The sequence below is a fragment of the Orycteropus afer genome, unplaced genomic scaffold, assembly GCF_000298275.1.
Source record: "Orycteropus afer afer isolate SDZICR_OR568_19922 unplaced genomic scaffold, OryAfe1.0 scaffold00026, whole genome shotgun sequence".
Taxonomy (NCBI): domain Eukaryota; kingdom Metazoa; phylum Chordata; class Mammalia; order Tubulidentata; family Orycteropodidae; genus Orycteropus; species Orycteropus afer.
Genome location: NW_006921613.1, coordinates 15,041,299 through 15,052,680, shown reverse-complemented (window position 1 = coordinate 15,052,680; position 11,382 = coordinate 15,041,299). Strand labels below are relative to the sequence as shown.

The 11,382-nt window shown below is 42.6% G+C and overlaps 1 protein-coding gene across 1 annotated transcript in view; it reads left to right on the top strand.

Annotated features, from left to right (window-relative positions):
* Positions 1–498: 498 nt before the first annotated feature.
* Positions 499–11,382, top strand: part of SQOR (sulfide quinone oxidoreductase) — a 38,518-nt gene continuing 27,634 nt past the window's right edge. Inside the window, exons 1-4 of the mRNA XM_007935218.2 lie at positions 499–732; positions 3,814–3,984; positions 4,547–4,600; positions 9,219–9,413. Of these exons, the coding sequence (XP_007933409.1) occupies positions 499–732; positions 3,814–3,984; positions 4,547–4,600; positions 9,219–9,413 (654 nt within the window). The remainder of the gene's footprint in view (positions 733–3,813; positions 3,985–4,546; positions 4,601–9,218; positions 9,414–11,382) is intronic.

Here is an 11,382-nt window from a genome sequence, read left to right as displayed (position 1 = left end):
GCTGACCTTTTGGTTGGCAGTTGAGCACTTTAATCACTGTGCCACCAGGGGTCCTTCATAACAGCATGCTAGATAACTTGAAAGAAGTTATGACAGGGTAGAACTGCCCCATAGGGTTTCCAAGGCTGTAAATCTTTATGGAAGCAGATTGCCTCATCTTTCTCCTGTGGAGTGGCTGGTGGGTTCAAAGCACCAACCTTTTGGTTAGCAGCCAAATGCCTTAACCATTGTGCCACAAAGGCTCTTTTGAAAGAAGGAGGAAGAGGGGAAGTGGAAAATTTAGCCAATTGTTAGCTATTAATCAAGTTTTCTTAGGATATCTTGGGCACGTGACCAAAGGGGGAAATGGTCTCAAGAGAAGATTGGGGACAATAGCTGAAGCTGGCCAGACATTGACCTCTCTTTTCTCCCTGAAAGAAAATAGTCTGGTGCCATAGCAGTCACTTCCTCAGTACTCATAGCCTTGTCTGTTCCTTTCTAGCCTGACCCACCTTAAAGATGACCCTGCCGATCCCCATGGTGTCTGGCCCCCGCACCCGGCTCTTTGCTTACTTCCTCAGGCTGGGCACCACACATGCTGGCCCACTTCAGCTGCACACAGGAGCCAGCTGTGCAGCCAAGAACCACTATGAAGTGCTGGTGCTGGGTGGGGGCAGTGGTGGCATCACCATGGCTGCTCGCATGAAGAGGAAAGTAGGGGCAGAGAATGTGGGTATTGTTGAGCCCAGTGAGGTAAGTCTCCCCTCATGAGTGTTTGTGTGTTAGGGAGGGAAGTGGGGTTAACTATCAGGCACTGGGACTTCATGTTAGCGCTTCTCCTTCTGGGAAAAGCAAGTAGCAGTCCAAAAGGATTGGGAGAATGTGGAGGGAGGGAGCAGATTTTTTTTTGGCTTTCTGTGATTCCTTCCCACCCCTTTTGTCATGTCCAGAAGAAAATCAATAGTCATTGTACTTTCTCATTTCTGTTCCTGGCTGGAGAAGGGGTGATAAGATGGGGTAAGGAACCCTCTGGGAAGGTGTCAGTGGGTTTGAGAAATTTAAGTGCAAGTGACAGGAGTCAGGGAAGATGGAGCATGGAAGAGAACAAATTATAAGGCAGAAAAAGGTAGCAGACACTAGAAGAGAAGACTAAATTGGGAAGTGTTTATAAGGTACTATTTCATGACAAAGAAGCTCTGGTAGCATAGTGCCTAAGGCACTTGACTGCTAAACAGAAGGCTGGTGGTTCAAACCCACCAGCCACTCCTCAGAAGGAAGGTTGGGCAACCTACTTCCAGGCAATCTACTTTCGTAGTGATACTGCCTCGGAAACCCAAGGAGGGGTCACTATGAGTTGGATCTGACTCGATGGCACATAACAACAACAACAACATTTCATGACAAACATTTTAAGATTGTCCAAAAGCTTCAGAAAAATACTCATGCTTTTGGCGATTTGCCTGTTTCTCCAGGAACTAGAGATGCACTAGCTGGAAAGTGTGTCTTTAGGAGGGAAAATCAAAATGGATTCAGTGCCTGTTTAAGTAGAGGTGGGGGTGGGGCGAGAATGGCACATCCTTTTCAGATGTCTCCCCAGTATTGAATGAGACTACTCTGGGCTTTGTTTAGTCACTGATTCATTCTCTCTGTTCTGAGAGGAGACTACAGGGCATTCTATATCACTTTCCTTTTTAAGTGGTATCTTCAAAGCAGTGGTATTTTCAATGAGAATGGTTTGTGAGTTGTGTCAGGTAGACATCAAGTTTAATCTGTCAAATATACAAGTTGAATTTGTGGAACATGTTTAGCCTGGGTGCTGCACAGTAAACAGAGGTTTCTTGAAATGATTGATGGGTAGGGTTAAAAATGGGCCCTGGCCAGGTGGGTGGGAAGCAAGGAGAGAACTGGCCAGGAATGAGATAGGACCCTTGGGGAGCATGGGTTCCTAGAGGACAGCCCCTCTTTGAGCAAGCACTCAGGCTACACAGAGTGGGGGTATTTGTCATAAACTGGTCAGTAGCCACCCTGGACACAACTGCTCACTGTCATGCAATCTACTGTACAGATGAATGAAAGCTCTTCTTACCCCATCTCCCAGGTACCCTCCCCAAGGGCTCAGAATCCTAAAAACAGCAAGAAGCGTTCAAATGGTACACATGCAACACTTTCCTGAATCTTTCTGTTTGAAAGATAGCATCTGCTCCCTCCCTGCAAGCTCCCCGACACCTCATCCCAAAGGACTTGTGCCCAGAGGAAGAGCAGGCCCCAGGCCAGAGGGGGTCTCCTAACCATGAGGGGCTGCTGTAGCAGCTCCAGGTCACAGGGTGGATCACAAGCAGAGGTCCTGGCAGCACAGGCAGGTTCTGGTATCTCCTCTCCCCAGGGCCACCTTGTTCAGGAGGAGCGACTACTTCTGTTTTCCTGACTTCTCTTTGTAATGAGACTAGTTTTTCTGAGGGGCTGGACACAACTCCGGAGGTCAGAATAACGTTTGCCCTGCCTTGTGAGGAAACACCTGACAGGAGTCTCTAGGGAGGGTGGAGAAGGAGTGGCTCAGACTTTGGCACTTTCCCTTCAGTGCCTGGTTTAATAATGCCTGGAACTGCTGCCTTTTCCTCGTGTAAAAAACCCCTGAGTTTGTATTTCCATTCTGCTTCCTGTTCAAGAGGGACCTGAAATTGATGAGCTAATCAACTTGTGATTCCCTTCGCTTCTCCATTTAATAATATCCATTATTGGCTATAGGGAGCTTGCAAAGTCATGCCTCATGTTCCCTCAATTCTTTGTGGGTTCTGAGCAGTTCTGTCCAGTCACTTTTAAGTACTTTGGCAATATTGAAAGTTCTTGGGTCCCCCAGGCTACTTCATGAGTGAGCTGGAATTCTCAGAGGCCATTTAACCAATCTGCCCTTTGTCACTGGGTCTAAAACTTTCCCAACTAACTTATAACAAGAGTAGACCATCTGAAGAAAGAAAACTCTAGAAAATAGTGAAAGTTTGGGGTATATGTTGCTTTGTGAGGTAAGATCTGGCCCCTACAGACTTTGGGTGTAAGACCTCTGAGAAAGAAGAAGCGGGCTAATAGGAAGTGTCTACAGTTCTCTGTGGGCTTGAGAAATACAATTGGATATTAATAGAATTATGAGTATCTTCAGAAGTGGCTAAAAACTTTCCAGACTTACCATAATCAAAAGCAAACCTACTACCAATGAGTTGATTCCGACTCATAGCTGCCCTATAGGACAGAGTGGGCCCTATAGGGCTTCCAAGCTGTAATCTTTGTAGAAGCATCTTTCTCCCATGGAACAGCTGGTGGGTTCAAACCACTGACATTTTGGTTAGCAGCTGAATACTTTAACCACTGTTCCACTAGAATTCTCTAGACTTACTGTAGTCCCTACATACTTCTGAGGAGCCGTATTTAGGCCACTGGGCTTAAGTTTCTTTCTACCTTTGCATGCAAATATACCAATAATATGTCTGTGTACGTATGTGTGTGTGTGTGTGTGTGTGTGTATAGCATGTATGTATCAAACACAAAATTAGCTTCAGCAATAAGTAATGCAATGGTCATTAAGGATAGTTCATTGTACTTTTTTTAAAAAAATTTTTAAAAATAACTTTGTTAGAAGTTCTCACAGTTGGGTGAAGGCCTTTCTGAGCTTAAGATAATAGGAGATGCCAATAGAGGGATGTAACCTTGAGGAGACTTTTCTATGCCATGTTCCAAGGGCTAGAAGGGAGTAATTGAGAGAATCTATCTCATGTATCTTTAGTTATGACCCTTTTGATCAGCCTCAAATTGAAACGAATCCCCAAATACTTTGTTTCTCAGAGACATTTCTACCAACCAATCTGGACACTGGTGGGTGCTGGTGCCAAACAGTTGTCCTCATCTGGTCGTCCTACAGCGAGTGTGATTCCATCTGGAGTAGAATGGATCAAAGCAAGAGTGGTTGAACTTAACCCAGACAAGAACTGCATCCACACAGACAATGGCAAGAAGGTAACAGAATGGAAAAGGAGAATTTTCCATCCTATGCTGATCATTCAAAAAGATCAAATACCCTGCATCACATTCTTTTCAATGACTCTCAAAAGAACAGTTTCCCAATTATAGTATTAGTCCAACTATATGACCAGTCAGTTTTGTTCGGGATTCACACATTACACCATGAATTTGCAAGGAAGTGATTATCTTTTAAGATTAAGAAGTCATTCCCCTACCCCTCAATATGAAAAAGTGTTAATATAAGCACTTTGCAAATAAATACAGCTTATTTTCTATTATTCTCCACTGCAAATAGAAGAGTCTCAAGCTTTCAGGGGCCTGGAAGGTTACCTGGTATTTGTGAAGCAATGAGGTGTGAGGCAATAGAGCATGGCGGGCACAATGGCAGGGTGCAGTATGCATCCCTGTCTTCCTGTCCACCCATCATCCTCAGACCCAAGTCATCCACATTAGAATAGTGAAACACATGCTGGCCACACACATCTGGGGCTTGAGCTGACCCTTTGGCTGCTGTTTCTTAGGTACTGGCCTAAAATAACACTGTTTTCTGTTGCAGATCTCCTACAGATATCTTATTATTGCTCTCGGAATCCAACTGAACTATGAGAAGGTATTGTTTGAAACTTTTTCTGTGTTCCATTGGCCTGTTTATGCCAAGATCAAACACTGCACTTAGTTATTTTCTATTAGTTTGACAGGAAAGAGTTCTAAGAAATGCTCTTCTAGTTTTACTTCTCAGTAGTCTTTTTGTGGTTTAAAAAAAGTCTTCTTTAAGATTCTGTCAATGATAACAAGTTATATTCTAGCTTTAAGCTTTAATCAGAGTTCATGCCCTAATGGTAATTTTTGCAAATTAGCAGCCTTTTTTACACTTATAAGAAAACTGCCTTTCTATGTAGGACTCAGTTGGCTGTGTTGAAGTTTACATTGTAAAATTTAGAATATGAATTCTTAAGCAGACTGTCTTAATTATCTAGTGCTGCTTTAACAGAGATAATTTGTTGGTGGCTTTAACATACAGAAATTCATCTGCTCACAGTTTAGGAGGCTAGAAGTTCAAATTCAGGGTCCTGTTCTAGAGTAAGGCTTGTTCTCTCCGTTAGCTCTGGTGGAAGGTCCTTGTCTCTTTGAACTTCTGCTCCTGGGCTATCTTCATGTGGCTTGGAGTCTCTCTTCCCACATCTTCTTTTCTCTGCATCTCTTTGATGGTTTAATCTCTTTTATATCTCAGAATAGAGTGACTCAAGTTGTACCCTATATGAATCCTGCCTCTTTAGTATAACAAAGAGAGCTCATCCCAAATGGAATTATAATCACAGGCACAGAGGCAAGGATTTACAACACATATTTTCTTGGAACTCAATTTAACCCATAACACAGACTTTTAGGGCATAACAAAATTAGCTCATCAGATGCTCAGAAGACTTCTGTGTTCTGTTGTGTAGAGGCTAGATCTTCATGTGGAAAGTGACTGTGCAATAGAAAGGTACTCCTCACAGTTCCTTTGATCTCTTTTCAGCAAACTAGGGAGCTGTATGCTATCTGACAGTTGTGAGGTTCCAGTTTGTTTTTTTCTAGAACATAATGGAGTATTTATTATAATTTCCAGCATTTATTATAAGTTCCAGAGTCTATAGGGGATTGCACATAAATAATTGAAGCACACAAAGCACAGTGACCACCAGGTCACAAGCTGTAGGAATGTGATCCAGGTAAGGACCTTATCTAAGTTGACTCAGTAAGGAATGTGTTCCTGGGTAACCTAAGTCATGATTGTCCAGGGTGAGGTTAGTGACAATGTCTCGGGATGTGTTCTGTGAAGGTTCTGAGAAGCCATGGCTTGTTGTAAAGGTTGTGAGATAGTTGAGTCATGGTGCCATGATTCATGAGTCTCATATAACAGAGGACAGACTATATGGGTTAGAATATATGGCGAAAAGTGCCAATGACGACTATTACTGGGAGGTCTATACATCTCAAAAAAAGCCTCAACCAGTGTTGACTGGTGATGCAAAGACAGTGTGTCTACACAATACTTGTACCAGACCAGTTGCTGTCCAGTAGTGCAACCCTCTGTGTGTTAGAGAAGAACAATGATTCACAGTGTTTTTGATGGCTGATTTTTTTTTTAAGTAGATTACCAGGCCTTTCTTCCAAGGTGTGTTTTGGTGGACTTGAACTTTCTACCTTTTGGTAGATTAGCTTCCAAGCACATAACTGTTTGCACTACCCAGAGACTCCATCTGCACAATACTATCTCCCAAACAGCCCCCAATGCCATACGAGGAGGACTGTTTGAAAAGACCAGTGTTAGGAATTCTTAGCAATCCCTTGCAGCAAAACAGACAGTAATGTTTAAAAGTGGCTCTTGGTATGGAGTCTTCTACTTTGTACCATGTTAGGAATCTAATATTGACACCTCACAATTACTTGTGAAGCAGATGTTTTTATCTCCACTCAATAGATGAGGAAACTGAGGTTAAGAGAGAGTAAGTAATGTAATGATCGTTACCATATTATTTAAGGAGCTCTGGTAGCATAGTAGTGGGAGCTCTGGTTGTGTAACACCTAAGGCATTTGACTACTAACCCATAAGGCTGGTGGTTCAAGCCACCCCTCAGAAGGAAGATTGGACAATCTACTTCCGTAGAGATACTAGTGCCTAAGGCATTTGACTGCAACCAGAAGACTGGCGATTCAAACCCACCAGGCATTCTGTGGAAGGAAGACTGGGCAATCTACTTCCATAGAGATACCACCGTGGAAACCCAAGGAGCAGGGTGCTATGAGTTGAATTGACTCAACAGCAGTGAGTTTGGTTGTTTTTTTCGTGGCATAGTGCCTAAGGCATTTGACTGCTAAGCAGAAGATTGGCAGTTCAAACCCACTAGCTAATCCATGGAAGGAAGACTGGGCAATCTACTTTTATAAAGATTTACCGTCTCGGAAACAATGGTTACTATATTATTTAGAACTCTTTGATTACAGATACTAGAGAACTACTCAGGTGAGTGTAAACAAAAAGAGTATTTATTTATGAGAATATTGAGATGTTTCAGGAACTCCAGGGCAAGAATATAGGTGGACATCGGAAGGACTGGATCTCAGATCTGGGTTCTGTCAGAAGCCAGGCAGCCTCTCTGCCTATATGTCTATGTCACACTGGTTCCCTGAAGTCTGTGCAAGCAGATGCTCTTACTCACTGGTCTGTTGGTGTGATAGGACAGTGCACAGCTCCTCAGTGTACAGCTTGTTACTATGCAGCCAGAGTGAGAACAGATCAAATCTCTTCCCCTGACTCTCACTCTCTCCCTGCTTCCCTGCCTCCTGCCTCCCTCTGATTTGGATTTCCCAGGGAAGCAGCTCTGACTGGATCAGGGATCATAAGTCACCCTTCATGGCAGAAGTCTTCCTAAAAGGAACTTGGTTACCGCTGAGTGGCAGCTTTTTCTTAAACAACAGCTTCCTTAGACTGGAAAAAAAAATGGCACAGGGAATAAGAGATCAACTCTTTGTTTATCTTTTGGAGAGTGAGTTTTGCTCTGGAAACCAGACATTGTGGCAGTCCTGTGGGAAGAGCCTTCAAGTGATGGTCAGGTGACTTCTTATCTAGTTCTGAAAGATTCTGGGAGAGTTTCTCAACTTCCTCTGCTTCTGTTACCTCATTTGTTCTACAAGCTAATAACATTTTCCTATCACCCTCAATACAGTGAAAACCCAGTATTAGCACAGATGTGAAACTTAAAAAAATGTTAAAATACAAGGTAATATTGTAATAACAATGGTAATTATTATTATGGAGGAGCTCTGGTAGCATAGTGCTTAAGGCACTTGACTGCTAACCAGAAGGCTGGCGGTTCAAATCCATCAGCCGCTCCTCAGAAGGAAGGTTGGGCAATCTACTTCTGTAGCGATACTGCCTCAGAAACCAAAGGAGGGGTCGCTATGAGTCGGGTCCGACTCGACAGCACATAACAACAACAACAACAAACTGTAGCAGGAGGTACGCTCAGTAATCAAAAAGATAGTTGCTCTTAACATAGAATGGATGAGTAATGAACCTAGGCCACTAAAGGAGATCATAGGATGCTGTTTCCTTGAGACTGTGGGATAGGGGCAATTCTGTTGTGTCTGGAGTGACTGGAGGTGGTCACCTTACAGTCTGGAGAATGGCTTGGACAGGCTCTGAAGGACCAGCCCATCTTCATGACTGTGTCTTGATGGTTGAAGGTGAACCTGTTCTTGCTGGGAGCTGGTGTTAGTCTTTCAACTCCATCTGTGGCTTTTAATTGTACCTGTGAACCTTCTAATAATTAAGACACGTATCCAGTTAATCTTATTGACAGCAATAAACTAACATTTATGGACCATTCACTGTGTGTATCAGTCATTTTTCTAAGCACTTTAAATGTGTGATCTCATTTACTCCTACCAACAACACTATAAAGCAAATACTTCTATCCCCATTTTATAGACCATGAACATTAGCTTCTCAAATCTCAGTGTGCATCAGAATCACCTGGAGGGCTTGTTAATACACACATTGCTGGGCATGCTCCCACAGTTTCTGATTCAGTAGGTCTGAGGATGGGCCTGATTTGCGTTTCTAGAAAGTTCCCAGGTGGTATTGATGCTTCTGGTCTGAGGACCACCCTTTGAGACCCATTGTTAAAGATAATGGGTAATTTACACAGAGTTATAATGCCAGTAAGTGGAAAAGCTAGGACTCAAACTGGGGCTGTGGCATTCCAAAGTCTATGCTTTTAATGAGCAGACTTCATTGCCTTTGCCAAGAATTTGATCTAGTACAGCCTGATAAAGGATAATTTAAATTTGCTATAAATGAGTCAATAGCAATGGGTTTTAATCCCGACTGTCATTCTTCTTCATCCCCAGTAAGGCAATTGGTTCTACAAATAGGAAGCATGGCTGGCTTCTTACCCTCTCTGTGATGGTAGGAAGAGTTGTATTGAAGCCATAGTCTCCAAGGCTGGGAGGTAGAAAAGTTCCCCTGAACTGAGCCTATTCTATGGTTGGTTTGTGATTTCTTGTGCCACAGATTGGCTTTTAGCAGATTCCTCACCCATCTGCCTGCTCCATTATGTGTGAGTATTGGGGGTAATAAAGGTGCTGAAATACTAGAGAGGTTGTACAGATGGCAAAGAACAAGGACTGTAAAACCATTTGCACTTTGTTGAAAAATAATTTCTTTGTGTGCTTTGTTGCAGATTAAAGGCCTACCAGAAGGTTTTGCTTATCCCAAAATAGGGTCCAATTATTCAGTTAAGACAGTAGAGAAGACGTGGAAAGCCCTGCAGGACTTCAAGGAGGGAAATGCCATATTTACCTTCCCAAATACTCCTGTGAAGTGTGCGGGAGCCCCACAGAAGATCATGTATTTGTCAGAAGCCTATTTCAGGAAGGTATGCTTCTTGTTCGGGTACATTGACCAGGGCAGCTGAGAACACTAATTCCATGACGGCCAGAATTCCATTTTTATCCCTGTCATAATGCCTTTTACATTTCCAAATTTGTATTACATATGTACAAAATTATATAAATGAAAATTATATAGGAAAAAAGAGGAAGTCTCTCATAACCCAATCACTTTGATACAGCTGCTGTCATCAATTTGACATGTCCTAGTTGTTTCCCTAAGGAGCTCTAGTGGTACTGTGGTTAAAGCATTGGGGTGCTAATGAAAAAGATCAGTGGTTCAAACCCACCAGCCACTCCATGGAAGAAAGATGAGGCAGTCTGCTTCCGTAAAGATTTACAGCCTATGGAGGTCGCTATAAGAAAGAATCGACTCAATGGCTGTGAGTGGGGGATGTTTTCCTATAAGCAGTAGTTTTTAACATCGTTTCAATCATATTGTACATCCCAATTTAGATGTATTACTATTACATGTTATTGAATAGTCTTTGTAACATATTTTTTTGTGCTTGTATGAAAATGTGACTGGGAGATAGGTTAGATATTGTTTAAGTATTTTCATAGAATTAGACAACTGGATAGTTGCAAATTGTTCATTTTTATACATAATAATATCTTCAGCTGTTCCCACTCAAGTTTACAGTGGTGAGTATTTTTTTCTATGTCTCGATATACACTTTTTGAAAACAAAATAGGCAAAATGTAGAACTTCAAACCTGAGTGGAAAGGACAGAGGAGGTCCTCTTGTAAGAACAAGTGTTTGTAGCTCAAGTGTACATGGCTCAAAGCTGCGAAGGAAGTTGCTTGCGTGCCCCCTGCCCCCGCCTTGGATGTGACATTTGGTTTACCAAGGAGTGCTTTGATTTGAAACAGTGGCAGAATTCAAAGCAGCCTATGGTTCTGTAAAGGGTCAGACGGGAGAAGGGAAGGGGGAGAGGAACATGAAGACTTGCTTGATGTGTGCTTGTTTTTGACAGAGTTATATATACTTTCAGCAACCCTGTGGAGTTAGAAATTAACAAATAGTTCCAATAACTGTTTCTGATTATAACAAAGCTCATTCTGGGTTATAAGGGGTTGCTGATGGTGAGATCAATGTGAGCAAGTCTTAAAGGGAGGTGGACAAAGGAGAAGAGTAAGAGACCCATTTGTTTCCTCTCTTGTAGAAATTCTCTTTGCATAGCTCTTTTCTCCTAAGTTTTGGATGGCTTGAGAGGAGGTATCTTTTTCAGATGACAAAATATCTATGGGATTCAGGGGGAGTACTGACCTCTCTGAAACGTGAACAATACTAAAAGTGTAACAGCAAAGGGAACAGGAACTTTGTTTGCTTCTCTACTGTTCCTTCAGTATCTGGAATAGGAGCTGGCCGATTGTTGTTGTGGTTGTTAGCTACCATCAAGTTGGCCCCAAACTCATGGTGATCCCATGCACAATGAAACAAAATGCTGCCCAGTCTTGTGCCATCCCCATGATCAGTTACAGATTGGACCATTGTGACCCATAGGGTTTTCATTGGCTTACTTTTGGAGGTAGACCACCAGGCCTTTCTTCCCAGTCCATCTTCATCTGGAAGCTCTGCTGAAGCCTGTTCAAAATCCTACCAATAAAGCCTCCACTGACAGATACGTGGTGGCTGCACAAAATGTGCATTGGCCAGGCATCAAACCTGGATCTCCCACATGGAAGGTGAGAATTCTGCCACTGTACCATGACTGCCTCCCCAGCCAACTCCATTAAATATTTATTGAGTGAACAAATCAATGTACTAATAAACAAACCAGCTCTATGCTACCTTTACTTGAACTTGATATTTACCTCTAGCTTTCAACTCAATAGTGCCCACCTCAACCACAGATTCAAGTGTGTACTTTGTTCCTGTATTGCTAACGGAAAATAAGTAGGTAGTGGTGGATTGACCCACATATCACCCCACCAGGGATATATATATATATA